This window comes from Ascidiella aspersa, chromosome 6, assembly GCF_963924565.1.
Source record: "Ascidiella aspersa chromosome 6, kaAscAspe10.2, whole genome shotgun sequence".
Taxonomy (NCBI): Eukaryota; Metazoa; Chordata; class Ascidiacea; order Phlebobranchia; family Ascidiidae; genus Ascidiella; species Ascidiella aspersa.
In genome coordinates this window covers 22925645-22942572 of record NC_139452.1, presented here as the reverse complement: position 1 = coordinate 22942572, position 16928 = coordinate 22925645, and the positions used below count along the sequence as shown (strand labels likewise).

Below are 16928 nucleotides of genomic sequence, written 5' to 3'. Positions count from 1 at the left end.
CTTTTTCAAGTTATGCATGATTTATTTACCACTGCATGATGCCACTGCATGATTTATTTACCTGGATTTCAAGTATTCTGATGTTGCTAGTATACGCCAAACCTAAGTATGTTGGATAATCCTGTTTTGTTTTAACGAAATAATTTGAGCTATTGAGCGCGCTTTATTTATGATTGTGCCTATACAAATCCAACCAATTATTTTAGTCGCGTTACTGTTTTTTTTGTTATCACGGATAAACAGTTACCGAGAAAAAATTGACAGGATTCGCATCGATGTTTAAAAGTTTAAAATTTGTACAACTTCAAAAGTTCCTTCAACTTAAAATATGCCTTTTGTAGATAGCCTACGTTATTTTAAATGACGCCTTAATGAAGTCATCGATTCTTTTTGTCGTTTTGTTCCAATAGACTTTTTTGTTAAATTTAGTAATATTCTTTAAAATGACGAATGTGGATGTCTTAAGTATGACGTCTCAGGCACGATATCTTTTTGAAGAGTTCCTGGCACCTTTCCTGTAAAGAATCGACAAAAAAACTTTTTGTGGAATTTCATTTTTATTTAGATTTACTGGCCTAAAAACGTTTAGATTTAGAGTAAATAAGCAATTCTTATTGAGTGCGCACAAATAAAGATTTCTATCGCGTGTTCTCCAGTCAAAAATAAATATCAACATTTTATTTTTAATCTTTAGGTTACTTTGAATTGGGGCTGCCATTTGTCTTTTATAAAGAAAAGTGAATCGTCGTCGTGGACACTGAATAATGAGCAAAATATTCTTCTTTTGTATTTTGAAGCGATTCTTTTTTTGTTATGTTCAGTTCGTTGTTTGTTGTTTATAACAGAGGTGAAGACCAGAATGCGCACCAACCATTTTTTTTAACCAATAGACACAACATCACATATGTAGGCCTACATATGGGGGAAAGGCAAAACCTTTCCATTTAAAATATAGAGATGGTTTTGCCCTCCCCATGCTGCGTCATCCGCCAAGATTACCTGTTAGGATTTTTTAGAGCCAAATTTGAGTACTTTTTTGAACCTCTTTGGATTTCATTATTTCTAAAAATATCCGAAGAAAATTTGACTTTTTTCGGCTTTTTTTGTTTCATTCAAAAATGTTATGTGTGGTATGTAAAAAAGAGATTAAACAAACACAAAAAGAAAAAACTTGCAAAAAGATAAAACTTGAAGAAAAATATACAAAATAGATAAATTCAATGTACCAGCATGACCATTTATTGCATTTTTTATGTTGGCCATCTGGCAACCCTGTGATCCGCTTTTCCGCAATTAGCTTACTTCCCCTGGAGTAATTCTATGCAAGTAACTAGGAACTAGGTTAGTAGCCTACTTGTTCGTTGCCTTTTTCTTTTGCTTGATGTTCATAGACCGTGACGCTGTTTGCAGTTTGACCCCCGGCAAATAGCCAGGCTGTAACAGTAAGCCCGTTCATATGCACTTTTCGTGGGCAGATTAGATTAGGGTTCAATCCGGATTGAAAAGTAATCTGTTCCAGCGCAGTAACTACATGTCGCGAAATCCAAGCCAGCTTGTGTGTACAAACTGCACTGATATGCATTATTACGTAATATTCCAGTAAACTTATGACGCACAACCGATTTTACGGCTTAGGCTACTTCTTGGGGTGGCAATCTCTTGCTGCTTGTTCGTTTTTTATTAACCCAAAATTGAAAAAAAAAGAATTACTTGAGTTTAACTGTATAGTGCTTCAGTTTACCTGACACACAGAATGTAAGGCATAAGACGTAAGTGGAAGAAAGTTAAGCTTATGTGTGCTGGTCAACGCTATATATAAGGCAGAGTGGACAAAAGAAGGTGATAAGATATACCAAACATGACTAATGAAAACTGTATTTGGCGCTGGCCTAGAATCCTACCACAGCGTTGAGATTATTATTAAAGCAATGTACAATATTTGGGTGAGGGTGCATAGGCGTAGCTAGGAGGGGGGGAGGGGGCTGAGGGGCCATGGCTCCCCCTAAATTTATAAACATTTTACTCTTAATACTTTTTTTTAGCATTTGTGAGCAGTACCACAACAGTCGATCACAGGCATGCCACACCTTCAATTGTCATGCACTGTTACGTCACAAACAATGTAGTTAATACTACATTTGCTATACATTAATGTAGTTGTTCTACTACTTAAAAGTCAGTTTTTGCTGTTTAAATGGTTTTCTTGCAAATGGAGTATTGCGTTGACACTCAGTCAGTTGCTGCTCGAAACGGTTTGCTAACATTGTTATTGTGTCGTTACGGCGTTAAATGCAATGACAAAAGCTAAACAAAAAGTTTCAAACTTTTAGTGCATTTTCTACATATTATTGCTGCTATAGCTCTGAAAAAGTGCTAAACCAGATGACGGTACATTTAACAAAAATTAGCTTTGATTTAGCGCAGCATAAGCACTTTCCCTCGCAAATTGTTTCACTACGACTTTCTTTCAATGAGTTATAAAAAGCTTTTTTTTTTCAAAAAGGGTTTGCAAAGCGGAAATCAGCGCAATGAGGTTATTACAAGCGAACGTGTGCATTTTTTCAAAAACTTAACTTTTTGATACTTAACTTGGCAAACGTGGTTTGCAGATATAAGGAGTCCGCTTTGTATTCCTAATTATGACAGCGGATACAGAAAACGACATTTCTTTTAACTCGTTTAAAGTAACATAATCAAAAGTTTCAGTAAATATTTTCGTATTCGATTCAATCAACTTACCCGGCTCTATTACATTTTGTGATTGAACCCCATCCCGTTATTAAACATATGGTTTGTGATTAGGGACAAAGCGCAATGAGCATAATAATCACGAAACGTCGTAGGCCTGTATTGCTTGGAAGTAGAGCATGATATGCGGTTATGTTTATATAAAGTTGATGCCAAAACTAGTGGAGATACTATGCAACCGCAACCATAGCACTGAATGCAATTCATTATTCAAACAAATGAAATTGTTATGTTTACGCTCGTACTGCTTTGTTCAAACATTATCTGAATTTATTTTGTTTGTATCTCAAAACAATTGGGGTCGCAATGTAAATTATAACTGCATTTTATTTAACTTGGGGTTGTCTATTAAAAAGGTTGGAGACCACTGGTTTAGATTATAATTACTTGTAATAGGGATCTATAACTTATCTATATGCCCGTAAGATAAACCTATTCGTGGCGAATCCAGAAAACGAAAATAAGGATTGGAAAAAGCAAGAAAAACATGGTAAACAAGGTTTGCAACTTGTTTGCAGGGTAAACGACAAGGGTAGTTTATTTTTGTAAACTAAGGGTGAAATATTTTATGACAAAGGAAAACAACCTACTGAAGTCAAGAACGATTTGTTAGAAAGCCATCCTAAAGTAAAATAATTTTAAGTTCGATTTTAGAAAAGAAGAATAGTGCTGATCGTATGTGAGTTTCGTGTAAACTGTTATAGAAAACACCATTGCAAAAGTTAATATTTACAAACTAACCCTGTTTAACAAGTTTGATAACATTGCCTCTACAGTATATGCAACTTTTCTTGTAGTGTATCTTGTGGTAAAAGGATGTATAGATTATGTATTTGGCAAATCAATCTTTGTCAAATATTGGGCAAAGCAAACACAACATGAGCGATGCATAGAATTCCAGAACAACGTATAGCGAAGTCTAAGAGTTAAACCCTATTTCTTTGCTGTATAGAGATAATCCTGAATCAGCTATTTCTACTGGTTGCTTGATCGGGATGTCGTAGATATTTACATACATTTGACACGGGCGGTATATGTGGCTTTCTTGCAACCGAGCAAATAGTTGTTAATGCCATCTATTCGATGTAGGCCAGCTCTAGGGGCGGATTAAAGGGGTATTTTAACACAGATATTGAAGGTAGCTTGGATGGGACTGGTTTGCGTTAGGAAACACCATAAAAGCGTATTAGTTGTATTGCGGGATGTGTTTAAATATTGTTCATGCTTGATCATCAAATAAGAAAATATCGGACTAATAATACATGAAAATAGTTTTTATGCGATTTGCATCTATGTGAAAAAAATTGATAGTGGGCAATATCTACAATAAATTTAGCTTAGCAAAGTTATGTTTGGTGTATGAGAGGAAAACGTAGGATGTACAACTGCAGCAAACTTTGTTTTGGGGGAGTAGGCTCGCAAATTAGACACGTAACCTGCAATTGTGGTCAGAAAGTAAGGGCTAACCTAGAACGCCAATTTTTAAGCAAGCTATACTTAAGATGGCTAAACAACGTTCTACTTTTAAGCAAGCTATAGTTAAGATGGCTAAACAACGTTCTACTTTTAAGCAAGCTATACTTAAGATGGCTAAACAACGTTCTACGTTTAAGCAAGCTATACTTAAGATGGCTAAATAACTAACTAAAACGCTTAACTACTATTTTGTATGTTTCCTGTGTTACTCTAAACATGTTGTAAAACAATTTTAGTGGTATATAGATTGTTTTTGTATTTCAACAGTTCTGTTTGTTTGAGGTGTAAAGTTCAAAATATATTCACAACAAAATATTGCTGTCATCTTAAAAGCGTTGTGATAACGGTGTTACATCTCTCTAAAACAATGTCCAAACTTAAAAAAGTTTCGAAAGAGGAACGCGAAAGAATTCTGTCGGGATTGGTCTGCCGAAAATTAGACGAAAACGACTTGCCTCAAATCGACCGGCTTTTGGCGGCCCACTACACCGCTCAGCACCCCCTTCGAGAAATTTTCCGTCTGACACCTGAAGATATTGGTGACCGCGACATTGTGCGCGCTCGTATCAAGATAAAAAACAACGCCTCGTTTGGCATTTTCGTCAAGGCAACTGGAGAACTTGTCGCATGCGAAGTCAACTCGATTCACGACAAAGCAAGTGCCAAAAATCCACCGACGGACGCCGAAATTGGCGCCGGGAGTCCTCGATACGCCACAGCTATGCGATTTGCCCGTTTCATGGAAGGTGACCTGTTTGCGGATCTAAACGCCAACAAAATATTGATGCTTAGCATGGGTTCAGTGAAGACTGATTACAGAGGACTGGGAGTATTTGACATGTTGCTGCAAATGCGGGACGACTACGCGCGGTCTATCGACTGTGATTGCATCGTTGGCTTTTCCGTGTCCAACTTTAGTCAAAGAATAATGGAGAAAAGCGGCTATACAGTTTTGCGAGAAGTGGCTTACAGCGACTACGTGGATCCACTGACTGGAATGAAACCCGACTTGAAGCTATCGCCCATACACAACTCAGCGAAACTGATTTATAAACATGTATTGCCTGTTCAAAAAAATCCAGTCTCAAAACTTTAATAGAGAGAGCTATATCTTGTTTTTTTAAATATAATTAATTGCCGTGCATCTTCCAATGTTTTGCTTTAATTAAAAGTACACCATTACTGTCGTTTTGATAAGTTTCTTGTTTTATTGAAAATCATATTGTATCTGCTTGACTTCATGTGCTACCTTGGACATACAAAGAAGGTGCTTTATTATCTGTATAGCAATGTGTTATACAGCACAAGTTGGAACTATGTTTAGTTCCGTTCAGACCAGGGGCGGATCTAGGGGGGGGGGGCGATATGGCCATGGCCCCCCCCAAACTAAAAAAAATGTACATTTTTTTACCTAAAAGCAGCTTATTTTCGCGCTTCCCTAGGTAGTATGGCCAATTTCCGCCAAAATAAGACATATTTTTAAGCTTTGTAGTGGTGTACGAGCTTGTAGTGCCATATAGTTAATATTTCAAAAAAATTGTAAAATTTGTTTCGCGCACTCGCGCAAAGCGGCGTTTTTCAGATTTTGCAGCGACGGCTGAAGTGAGTCTCACGCTGACCTCGACTATATGATAAACGAACTTAAATCCAAGTACAATTAAAATCTTTTTTTTGTTGTTGTTAAAGTAAATCTGTATCAGAACCAGCCCGCCAATATAATTCGCCCGCCGCCTCTTTGAAAAATTAGACACGAGTCCATTTCAAATACTTTTTAGCTATTTTAAGTGTGTAAATGCAAAAAATTTTCGCGCTTCGCGCGAATCATCTTTCTGATTGCAGTGTGTTTATGTTTTGATCCTTTTTTTGAACTAGATCAGCGCTTCTTTACTGTTGTGCCATGGAAAGCTGTCAAGTGCGTCGCAGACAAACGGAAAACGTATTCAAAAATAATAGACAAATATTTTTTACTATTTTTTTGAAAATGTAACAGAATCTTGCAGGAAATTTAAAAGAAATACCGGTTTACCAAAAAATCGCGCTCGCTTCGCTCGCCTTGTGTGCCCCCAATAGTTAACAAACACTGAAATAGATTAACTATTAAACTTATCGCGTTTCCTCAAAGTACTTTTATTACACTTTTTTAATAGTAGTATATGGATGACGACGTGTGGACTCAAATTTTAAACCGAGAAAAAAAGACTTTACTGCCTCCTTAAAAGCAATTATAAACACGTTTTTAAGTGCAACAAAATCCGAGGCCAACCTGATTAACAGTTGTTTTTAAGTTCCAATAACACAAAATCTGATTTAACATATGTTGTACGGTCCGCAGAGACCTTTATGAGTTCGTTTTGGCCCGGGACTACACAAAGGTTGCCGATCCCTGCGTCAGGATTTGAATAACCTATCCAATGTTCGGATTAACGCTGCATAGAGTTTTGCTTATTTCAGCAATCTTATTGGCATAAACCAATTACAGTAACCTAAAAATTGAGGGAAGTGTCATGAAAGAACCACAGCCGACCGCAGCAGACAACGCTATGGTTTTATTGCGACATGGCCCCGGCGCTTTTTCGGGGAGCATGTGAAGTTGCTCTCGCTTTGTCGGGAAAAAGCAAGATATTTAGTTAGACAATAGACATGGTAGCGTCTTTCAGCAATAGTCTTCAACCGGGGCCATGTCGCAATAAAACCATAGCGTTTCGTCTTTTCAGCAATATTCTTCATCACACTATAGGAAACCGGCCAACTGTAGAGGCTAAACGTATTATATTTTCGCGCTACGCGGAATGATTTGTTTCAACCTGAATAATGTTATTTTGCACGAGTTTGTTTGGCCAGCCGATGGTATTTTTACCTGAATTATGACGTCACGCAATGATATACTTTTGTGGCGTCATATCTGAAAAAAAGTTCATGGATCTCCCCAAACTATAATTCTAGATGCGCGCCTGGTTCAGACGGAATCGATATTAGCACAAAACGTAAATGGTAATACATACTTCAATGTACAAATTAAAAAGCTGCTGGCATGTATAATTATGATATCCGGCCCCTGAGAAAAAAACAAACGCTTATTACACTTCCCCCGGCACACAACTGGGGAATGCTTAGGTAAATTTATGAAGCTGTTTTAACGCCAATTATTCTATATGCCTTTATTTAGTGTTCAATTTGACTCACACTACTTCAGTTAAATATCAGTTACAGGCAGCGCGAATCCGCCAATTGTTGTTGAGAATGATTAAAAACAAATGTACACGCATCCACAAAGACTGTTCGATTCGGCCAGCTACCTTGTAGCAGTCACTGTACTCTCACTAGATTCTCCAAAGCTCGAATATTGTGACTGCAACTTTTCGTATTTGGCAAAACATAATTTGTTACCGACAGCGAAATGTTTTCTAAGCCATAAGCACTGTAGGAGTTGAGATGAAATACGCTTGGGTTACCTATAAAATATATTTAGTACAGGGTCAGAAAACACCAATTGGACGTACGGCTACGCCTACTGTTAAAACATACTTGCTATAAGTAAGAGATGCCTGAAACGCTGTGGAAGGACTCAATTGTGTTGATGGCATCGGTTCTTCAAACGCTTTGGTCACCAACACGTCCAAGCCCGACACAGCTTGCACAGGGGCAAACCAGAGATGTGCTAGGACTTCGGCTACGGTCAGCGGATGTGAGTTCTGCCTTCATAATTATTTGTATTGTTGATTTTTTTTACTTTTATACAATTGCTTGTCGCTTAAGTTCGAATTAACCTATACATTGTGGGCCGGAGACCGGTTCGAGACTGTTGCTTGGGCGTGGGGTATTAAATATATATTTATATATATTTTCTTTGTATGAAATATTTTTTAACGATTACGCCACAAAGCTACGTCATATTGTGACGTCATCAAAAAAGTCTCCTTAGAAAGTCTGTCGTTACGAACATTGAAAATCTAATAAACTGCAAGTTCAAATCTTTCGTCTCATACATACTCTTGCTTGTATCAGCCAAACATTGACAATAACATTAAAACCTATTTTTACGAGAGTTCCAGCATTACTGCATTTTTAAAAAAATCGAAGAAATTATCTGCAAGTAGCACATTTTGCATTTAAAAAAAATCGAGGAAATTATCTGCAAGTAGCACATTTTTTTGTATTGCACAGATAACCAAGTGATTCGTGGCGTGGCTATGCAATGCGCCAACCAGACTTTGTGCGAATCGCTGAAAAACCTGGCTACATGTCAACAGTTTGCCATCGCTTTCGTTTCATCAAAGACAGGATTGCCAACGTCTACGATAACTAGCGGGTGAGTGTACATTTGATTTTGCTTGATTTGCTAGGATTTGCAATAATACAGGGTGTCCATAAAGTCTCTTTACAATTTAAAAAAATTATTAAAAAGTGAAAGGGTGGATATCGCAATGAGGTTTATTTTATGTTGATCAGTATTTCATAAAGTTTTTATAGACACTAAAATTTATTGTTTCAGACAAAATTTCTAAATTAACCGTTCAGATGTGCTTCGTGCAACTAATGGTGCCCATATAGAAGTGTATTAAATATACTATTGATACGGAAGCCGTAATCGTTGGTCATAAAGCAACTTCCGAGGGGCTAGATCACAGATGTTATTAAATACATATGTTTGTGTGTGTCTTTCATTGTATCAAATAAAGTAATAATTTTTTTAGTTATTTTTAATTAAATGCTGATTAAATGTTTAGAAGTGTATTTAATGTTTCAATAAAACTTTATGAAATACTGATTAACATAAAACAAACCTCATTGCGATACATCATCATTTCACTTTTTAATAATTTTTTAAATTGTAAAAGACTTCATGGACACCCTGGTATATTGATTTTCAAGGTGCCTTTTGTTTAGTTAGGATCTAAAGCAGTGTTTCTCAACCATTTTAAGCCGTTTTTCCATTCCATACCATAGACCTTATCACGCTTATAATAAAAACGCATTATACTATCTTTTAAAAAAAGTTTTTATTAAATAGGTTGCAGTAAAGTTCTATATGATCAAGTGTGGCCGCAGGATTTTTGTTTTAAGGAACATAATTGTCAGGAATACACAGAGAATTTTATAACATGACGTTTTAAACATGTATCTTAAAAACACTTGCCGTTCTCGAGTGAACTCGTGAGGAAAATGCAGCTGGAAAGCCTTCTTATCGTTAATATTGGTTACTTTTAAATTAAAGAATACTTTTGGGCACATATTAGAGATTCGCATATTGCACAAGATAATGGAATTTACAGTCTAAACAGAAATTGCCCTTCGTAGTGTTTATGAGTCACACGGCGCAACATGCCATGTCAAACAATGCATAGCGCCTTTGGGCTGGGTATGTATCCTTATACCTCTCAAAGTATGACGGTGAGGTCAAAAGGCAGCTTCAGAAGGGATAGATTACAGTTGTCGAACACATATGTGTGTGTATGTATCTTTTATTAAAGTAGGTGCAACTGCTTATTTTCTGATGTATTTACAGATGTCTGCCGGAAATTGTATTTCGGAAAATTAAACTTTATAAAAACGTTGTTGGCAACATGCCAACCCTAACATATTTTATCAAATGTAATGCCGTTTTCCATCTTTGTTAACGGTAAACTGCACCTAATAAATCGATAGCAATTTTAGCGAAAACAAATTTACATTTTTCAGAATTTTTTTGCGGCAAAAATACAATGTTTTAATAATTTCAAGTAACGAAAACTAAACCACTTTTCCAGAGCTTGCGAGGCAGTTTGCTGTATGACTGACAACTGCAACTCAAAGAGCGTTGCCGAAATCAAAGCCATGGCGTCAGCAGCCCCGTCTAAAACGGCAAGAAAAGTCACCCAAGCCCCAGCCCCAGTTACCACCACGAAGAAAATGGTGACTTTAGTGACCAGCGCCCCAACAATGCCAATCACCAGCGGCGCTGTTGTTTCTGAAGTCAGCATGATTGTGCTTCTCTTGTCTGTTTTTGCCAATTTGTTAGCTTAAAACTTCGCAATGTTGTACGTTACACAGAACCTATTTTAACCGTTCATCTTTTAAATCTAGGCAAGCACGTGTTTTGTTACTATAATTGCCAAACGCGGCGTTATGATTAGGGACACTTGCTTTGTAGTGTGTTGTCGAATTAACTAAAAACCTTTAAAATTGAGATTCTAAAATTACAAACCTTCTCTATCATCAAAAAATGTATATTACTGTTAGTTTGATTCATTTTTTTTAATCGAGTCTTCTTGGCAATAAATTATTTGGTGAAAGGTGAAAAATAATAGATTAAGTGTGTTGGTAGAGAACCGTATATTAAACACACCAGGAAATCACAAACAAAAAGGTTTGTAATAAAAATGTGAATTACCAAACTGCTTGTTAAAAGCAGCAAAGCGTTTCATTGTCAGAAATTCTCAATGTAATTGCACTAATGAGTCATTTTCACGATAATTGCCAAAGACAAATTGTCTCTGCTGACAATTAAACTATTTTTCTGCCTGGCTAGTGAATTATTTAAAAAAAATATATTATATTTAACTGTAAATAAATATAATAGCACAATATTTATTGACATTACGGACTTCTAAAAGGTCTTCTAATTTACCTAAGAACACTTTTAAAAGTAGCATTAGAACCGTTCAGTTTTATTGGCGCCTTTGCTTTTTATTATAATCTACAAACGACAAACATAGTGCTATTTCTTACAACACCAAATTAATAAACAATTAGGCATAACAAATATGATTGATAGTTATTGTGTTTATGTCATTTTTTAACTTAGAAGCAAGAAACGTTTATTTATGTTATTGCAGAGGTAATAATGGTATGCGAAACACTAGAAAAAAACACAACTTGTGTAAAGTTCAAGCTCCTAAATAAAATTACCACCACTACTTATTGTAGGAGATAAAACATGCATAGGCCATTTAAATAAAAGTTTAAAAACCTGAGTAAAACCAGGATTAGACATTCTCTAAAATATATATTTCGCCAATCGCTCTTTTATGGAGCATTTAATTTACTTGCTCAAGCATTTTACACTAATATAGACACAAGCGCTCCAGTCCGCCTCTAACGGCCAAATGTAAATCACATACAAACCGCTAGCAGCACTAAAGATTGTTTTCTCATGGGTCTAGTTAAGGCAAGGGTCGGCAAACTGTGGGCCGCAGAGCCATTTTTAGTGGACCACGAGTTATTTAGAATAGTTTAGTGTTATCACGTATTTGTGGGCCGCGTGATAGTCGTACATTCATTGTGTAGAGGAACGACGCATGTCTGTTTGTGCTTGTAATTATAGCGTGTTCGCCTGGTAAAGTGTTAAATATTTCACCTCGATACTCATTTCCTTTCGTGGCCGTTCTGGCAAATCCAGCCGGCATTTCAACTCAATTAATCCCCATCGCAGTCGCTCTTGTGCTATATAGTGTCACGCTACTGCTGGATAAAACACAACAGTCAACGATGCGCTCCTTACTGGCAACACGTGTTTTTACTGCGCTGTAAGCCATTTTATTGAAAGCGAGCTATACTTAATTATGTGAATGTACAATAAATCTATAAGCGACCTGACAGTATGCTCTTTAAATTACAATGAAAGTTTGTCTTAGTTTCGATTTAATGGAGTTCAGATAGCACGGTGGTCATGTCTCACCTGTTGAAATATACATTGGAGACCCCGACTGAGATATGAACACGCAATTAAACCCTTCTGACTTAAATTTTATGCATACTGTCAGGTTGCATAGAAAGTATGTATTCATTTGGTTTGCTAGCGCAGTTTCTCGCTTGTAAGTATTTTTAAGCTACGCCGATCAGTTATGATTTGTTGAAACGTTTGTTACCAAGTTTATGCCAGCGTTATTGCTTGTTAATTTGATGTTTGATTAGCCGTAATGCAGAGAAGAATCGTTTGACGCTTTAAATTGTTAGTTACGCAAGACTGTTATAGTTATTGTTGCAAAATTATGGCCTTTTTTGGTAAGTTTTAAAGGTGAAAAGTATTACGATCGAGGTTTAACACTTCACGTGATATCTAGTCTCAAAACCAATAAACGGATAGATTCTATCTCAACCAGCACTTACAGAAGTCGTTACTTCTAAAGTGTCAAAGCCACTGCGGCTACTGTCTCTGGTCACGTGTTATGGTGATTGATGTTTTATATCTCACCCAAATAACCTGATCACTTTGTCTGAAATTCCTGCGTCACTTAACCGTTATGATTTATAAGAAGGAAAACAGAGCAGAAGGCCAAACCTTGTTGCCAATTCCCAACATAACGCGAGATTTATCTCATTTGTGACTGCAAGCGAGCAAGCTCTGGGTATTATAAACCCATGAATTTTATGGCCTTTGATGCCTCATTTACCTTTCAAACGGTGTGAGATAACCGTCATGTAGCCCAGATGAAGTTACCAGCATGCAGAGAGTAACTTTCTAGAATAACCTTTTGCGCCAAGGTTATTATGTCTGCTATTTAGGGAACCCATCAAATGTGGACTAGGCGACGTAATTTGTTTTCGCGTTTCTGAGATTAGCACCTTACCCCCTTTTAATTGGTATTCTAGAGCAAAAGACTCTAAGCAACTAACTACAGTTTTGTGATTTGAAATTCGAACTGCGTTTTGAGACGATCAGTTTCTGCATTATAGGCTATTTAAAAGTGTTTTGCATTGTTTGTTTATTATGCCTTGCAAGTACTATTTCAGACGTTACGTCGTGTCGTACGATCAGCTACCCCTGGAATTGTCCGTTTGCCGCCAAGACAAGGAATTCATGTACCTTTTTCGCTCTATTGAACGCCACGATTCCCAACTCGTGCTGCTTCCATATTGCACGAATTTCCGACGTTCTGCGGTTGCTGGTCGATTCGTGATCGGATCCTGGGAAGATTTTAAAGAAGAAGCGCGGCCCAACGAACTGCTCGAGACCTTTTTCGTTTTCCAGGGAGGAGGGAAATGATGTAGAGGAACGACGCATGTCTGTTTGTGCTTGTAATTATAGCGTGTTCGCCTGGTAAAGTGATAAATATTTTACCTCGATACTCATTACCTTTCGTGGCCGTTCTGGCAAATCCAGCCGGCATTTCAACTCAATTAATTCCCATCGCAGTCGCTCTTGTGCTATATAGTGTCACGCTACTGCTGGATAAAACACCACAGTCAACGATGCGCTCCTTACTGGCAACACGTGTGTTTACTGCGCTGTAAGCCATTTTATTGAAAGCGAGCTATACTTAATTATGTGAATGTACAATAAATCTATAAGCGACCTGACAGAATGCTCTTCAAATTACAATGAAAGTTTGTCTTATAGTTTCGATTTAGTGGAGTTCAGATAGCACGGTGGTCATGTCTCACCTGTTGAAATATACAATTGCACTTTATTTTAAAAGTTGGTATGGCATAGAAATTTTAAATTGGCTCAGCCTGGAAGCCCTACGTGTCAAATGTGGCCCTGAGAGCCGAACTATATTTTTTGCCAAATTTAACTATATATAAACGAAACATTTTTCGCGCTTCGCGCGTATTACCTTTCTTTTCAGTATGATTTACATTATGACATGGCACTATTTTGGACATCAAGGCGTCGTGTATTCTCAATCCGCAACTATTTCGTGGTGGTTTTAGGTAGTAGGCCTTCAGTAGCTCTGAAAAGAGTACTTTGGGCAGCAACAAAAAATGTTTGCCGACCTCTGGGTTAAGGGGTCGCCAAACTTTTTAATTTTGTGCCAAATAACTGTTAAGAATGGTGATCACAGGCCGGAATATTGCAACAATCCAAGATGGCAGGCTGGATTTAAAATTTTGTGTTTAAAATTATTGACGTCATTACGATTAATGAAAAGAAACCTTAAAAAGTATTTTCTATAATATATAATCAGATTTATGAAATCGTTTTTGCATTCGATAAAATACAGTATTTTTGGATCATTGTGAAAAAATGCTGCGAGCCGGATTTGTGGTGAACCCTGGTCTAGTTCGTATAGTATAGTATAGTAAACAAAAATACAGGTCAACAAGAACAACAACCAACTGTTGCTGAACGCTAAAGCGTTAAACACACAACCGTGTACTTGAATCAATCCTAAAAACCGAAAATCACTTTCTCTAGTTATAAAAGATAAACATATTCAAACAATATAAGAGTGGCATTGCCACCTAAAGTCAAAAAAACATAAAGAAACAACCAAAAAGAGGTTTACAAGGCTAAACTATTGTTTTCAATAAAGTAGTGCACTGCCATATATTCACAACTGATTCAACTAAAACAAGAATAAAATAAAAAAAACTTAAGTGCCACTTGTCAGGGTTACAAAGATTTCTTTTCAAACGACTTAACTTGGCTTACCTAAGTCTATAGGATAAAGTGATTTAATTGGGCTCATTTCCACAAACTACGTAACTCGTATTGAGGTGCTTTAATCTCCTACATTCTAGTAAAGTAGGGTCAATAAACTATTAAATGTTAAAACGTTAACTTGCTATTAGATCCGTTTTTGTGTTTGCTATACAAAAGAATAGAACGCCTTCAACAGTTTTATAAGTTTAAAGTTGTTTGTTGAGTAAAGTTGGCAAAAAACTAGTTTGCCAACCACTCAAAAAAGAAGAAAACGCTTTAAAAGCGAGGAAAAAATGATCGTTTTTTTTTTTTTTCGACTGGACTTTTCGTTGAGTATTTACTGAAATGGCACTATAAATGGAACTGGAATCAACTTCAAACATGTAGGAAAGCGTCATTTCATATAAAAAGGTCTCTTATCGTGAACAAATAGTTGTATCAAGAATCTTCCAATTGAGCAAAAATCAGATTTTTAAAATTCTCAAATCCACCCTTGAGCGTTAGAAATTGCACACCAGGGCGCCACGTCATCCCGGTCGAAAAACACTGCATTCGTGGATAAAACTATTGTTGGGTGTTGTGGGCCAACTTTCAATTTAACTCCGACTTCCGCGTTAAGACAAATCGCACAAAAGGTTGACGTCATGGCGCTGAAACGAAAACACAATTAAAAACCAGTTTCCGTAAAAAGTCGCGATTCAATTAATAGTCAGCCCAGCAAAAAAAAGGGTCATAACTTTTCTTTGAGTCATTGCACGGCGAAGCACAAACTTTAACTAAAGTTGCAAAAGTTTTAAAAGTAAGGAAAAAAAATTTTTTTTTTCGACTGGAATTTTCATGGAGTATTTACCGAAATGGCAATACAAATGGAACTGGAATCAACTTAAAACATGTAGAAAAGTGTTATTTCATATAAAAACGGTTTCTAATCGTGCACAAATAGTTAGGGTTAGTCAAACAGACCTTAGGCATAGCCAGGGTGTTTGTGTAGACTCTGTATTGTAAGTTCAGTATTAAAACCGCAAAGAAGGGGCTTTTTGATGGTAGAATTTTTTACCAAAATGTTTTTATTGTTTCGCAAAACCGGTTTATTACGTTTTATGTAACACATTCTCTAGCTCTGTTATCATTTTCTCATCCCAACCTTTTTGACATGCAGGTTAGCATCTACCCATTTTTTTAGGTTTTTAATGTCATTACTATGTGTTGTCCTAGACCTTGGGGTTCATGGTAGGGGTTAGAAATTGGTATAAAAAATAGGGGTGTGGTAATAGTGAATTTATAGGAGTGGGGATTGGGGCTAAGTAAAAGGTTACCTAAGGCTGATTCTGACCATTTAGGTCCAATTTTGACAGATTTAAAACTTATTTCGATTTGGAACTATTGGGTCCTATATTTTGATGTTGTTCTTATTTAGGTCTTATGGCTGCAGTCCGCATAAGGCTTCCATTGAATTAAAGTTGTTGTTTTTAAGGCCGGTCCGTGAACATATTACAGTGTTAAATCGCATTAAGAATAGGTCGCTGACCCTTGCGGTATACAAAGTCTCCCAAAGCATTGCTGACCTTTTCAGTGTAACAGTTATATTCATTAGACCTCTGATTGTCTGCCTTTTATGGCTTACGGCACCCTTAAAACTAATAAATAGATTTGTGGTTCCCCGACTAGAATTATCGTTAGGTATTTTACTGAAATGGCAATATAAATTGAACTGGAATCAACTTAAAACAAGTAGGAAAGTGTCATTTCATATAAAATAAGCTCTAATCGTGCACAAATAGTTGTATCAAGAATGTTCAAATTAAGCAAAAATCGGATTCCTTAAATTCTTAAATACCTGTTGTTGAGTGTTGTGGGTCAACTTTACCCCAGACTTCCGCGTTTAGACCAATGGCACGAAAAGGTTGACGTCATGGCGCTGAAACAAAAACACAATCGAAAACCAGTTTCCGTAAAAAAGATGTGATCAAAAGAATAGGCAGCTCAGCAAAAAAGAGTCATAGCTTTCCTTGGAGCCATTGCACGGCGAAGCACAAACTTTAACTAAAGTTGCAAAGGTTAGCGGACCTTGGGAATAGTCAAAGTGTAGCCTCTGTACTGTCCAACGTTAGTTTAGTATTAAAAACGCAAATAAGGCGCTTTTTAAAAGGTAGAATATATCACCAAAATGCCTTTTTTATTTTAATGGTGAAAATAACGGCCCAAATAGACGTAAAAAGTGACATGCTTTATTGTTCAAACATTTCGGCAATGCTCATACCATCATCAGTGATATGAAGGCCAGATCAGTTACACCCGTTTATACAATAAAGCATGCGCTACGCCTATTTGGGCCGTTATTTTCATCATTAAACTTTTT

At 36.7% G+C, this 16928-nt stretch overlaps 1 protein-coding gene across 1 annotated transcript; it reads left to right on the top strand.

Annotated features, from left to right (window-relative positions):
* Positions 1 to 4591: 4591 nt before the first annotated feature.
* Positions 4592 to 5400, top strand: LOC146140846 (uncharacterized). Its single transcript, XM_083392719.1, has one exon. The coding sequence runs from the start codon at positions 4592 to 4594 to the stop codon at positions 5318 to 5320; it is 729 nt and encodes a 242-aa protein (XP_083248845.1). The 3' UTR covers positions 5321 to 5400.
* Positions 5401 to 16928: the final 11528 nt, after the last annotated feature.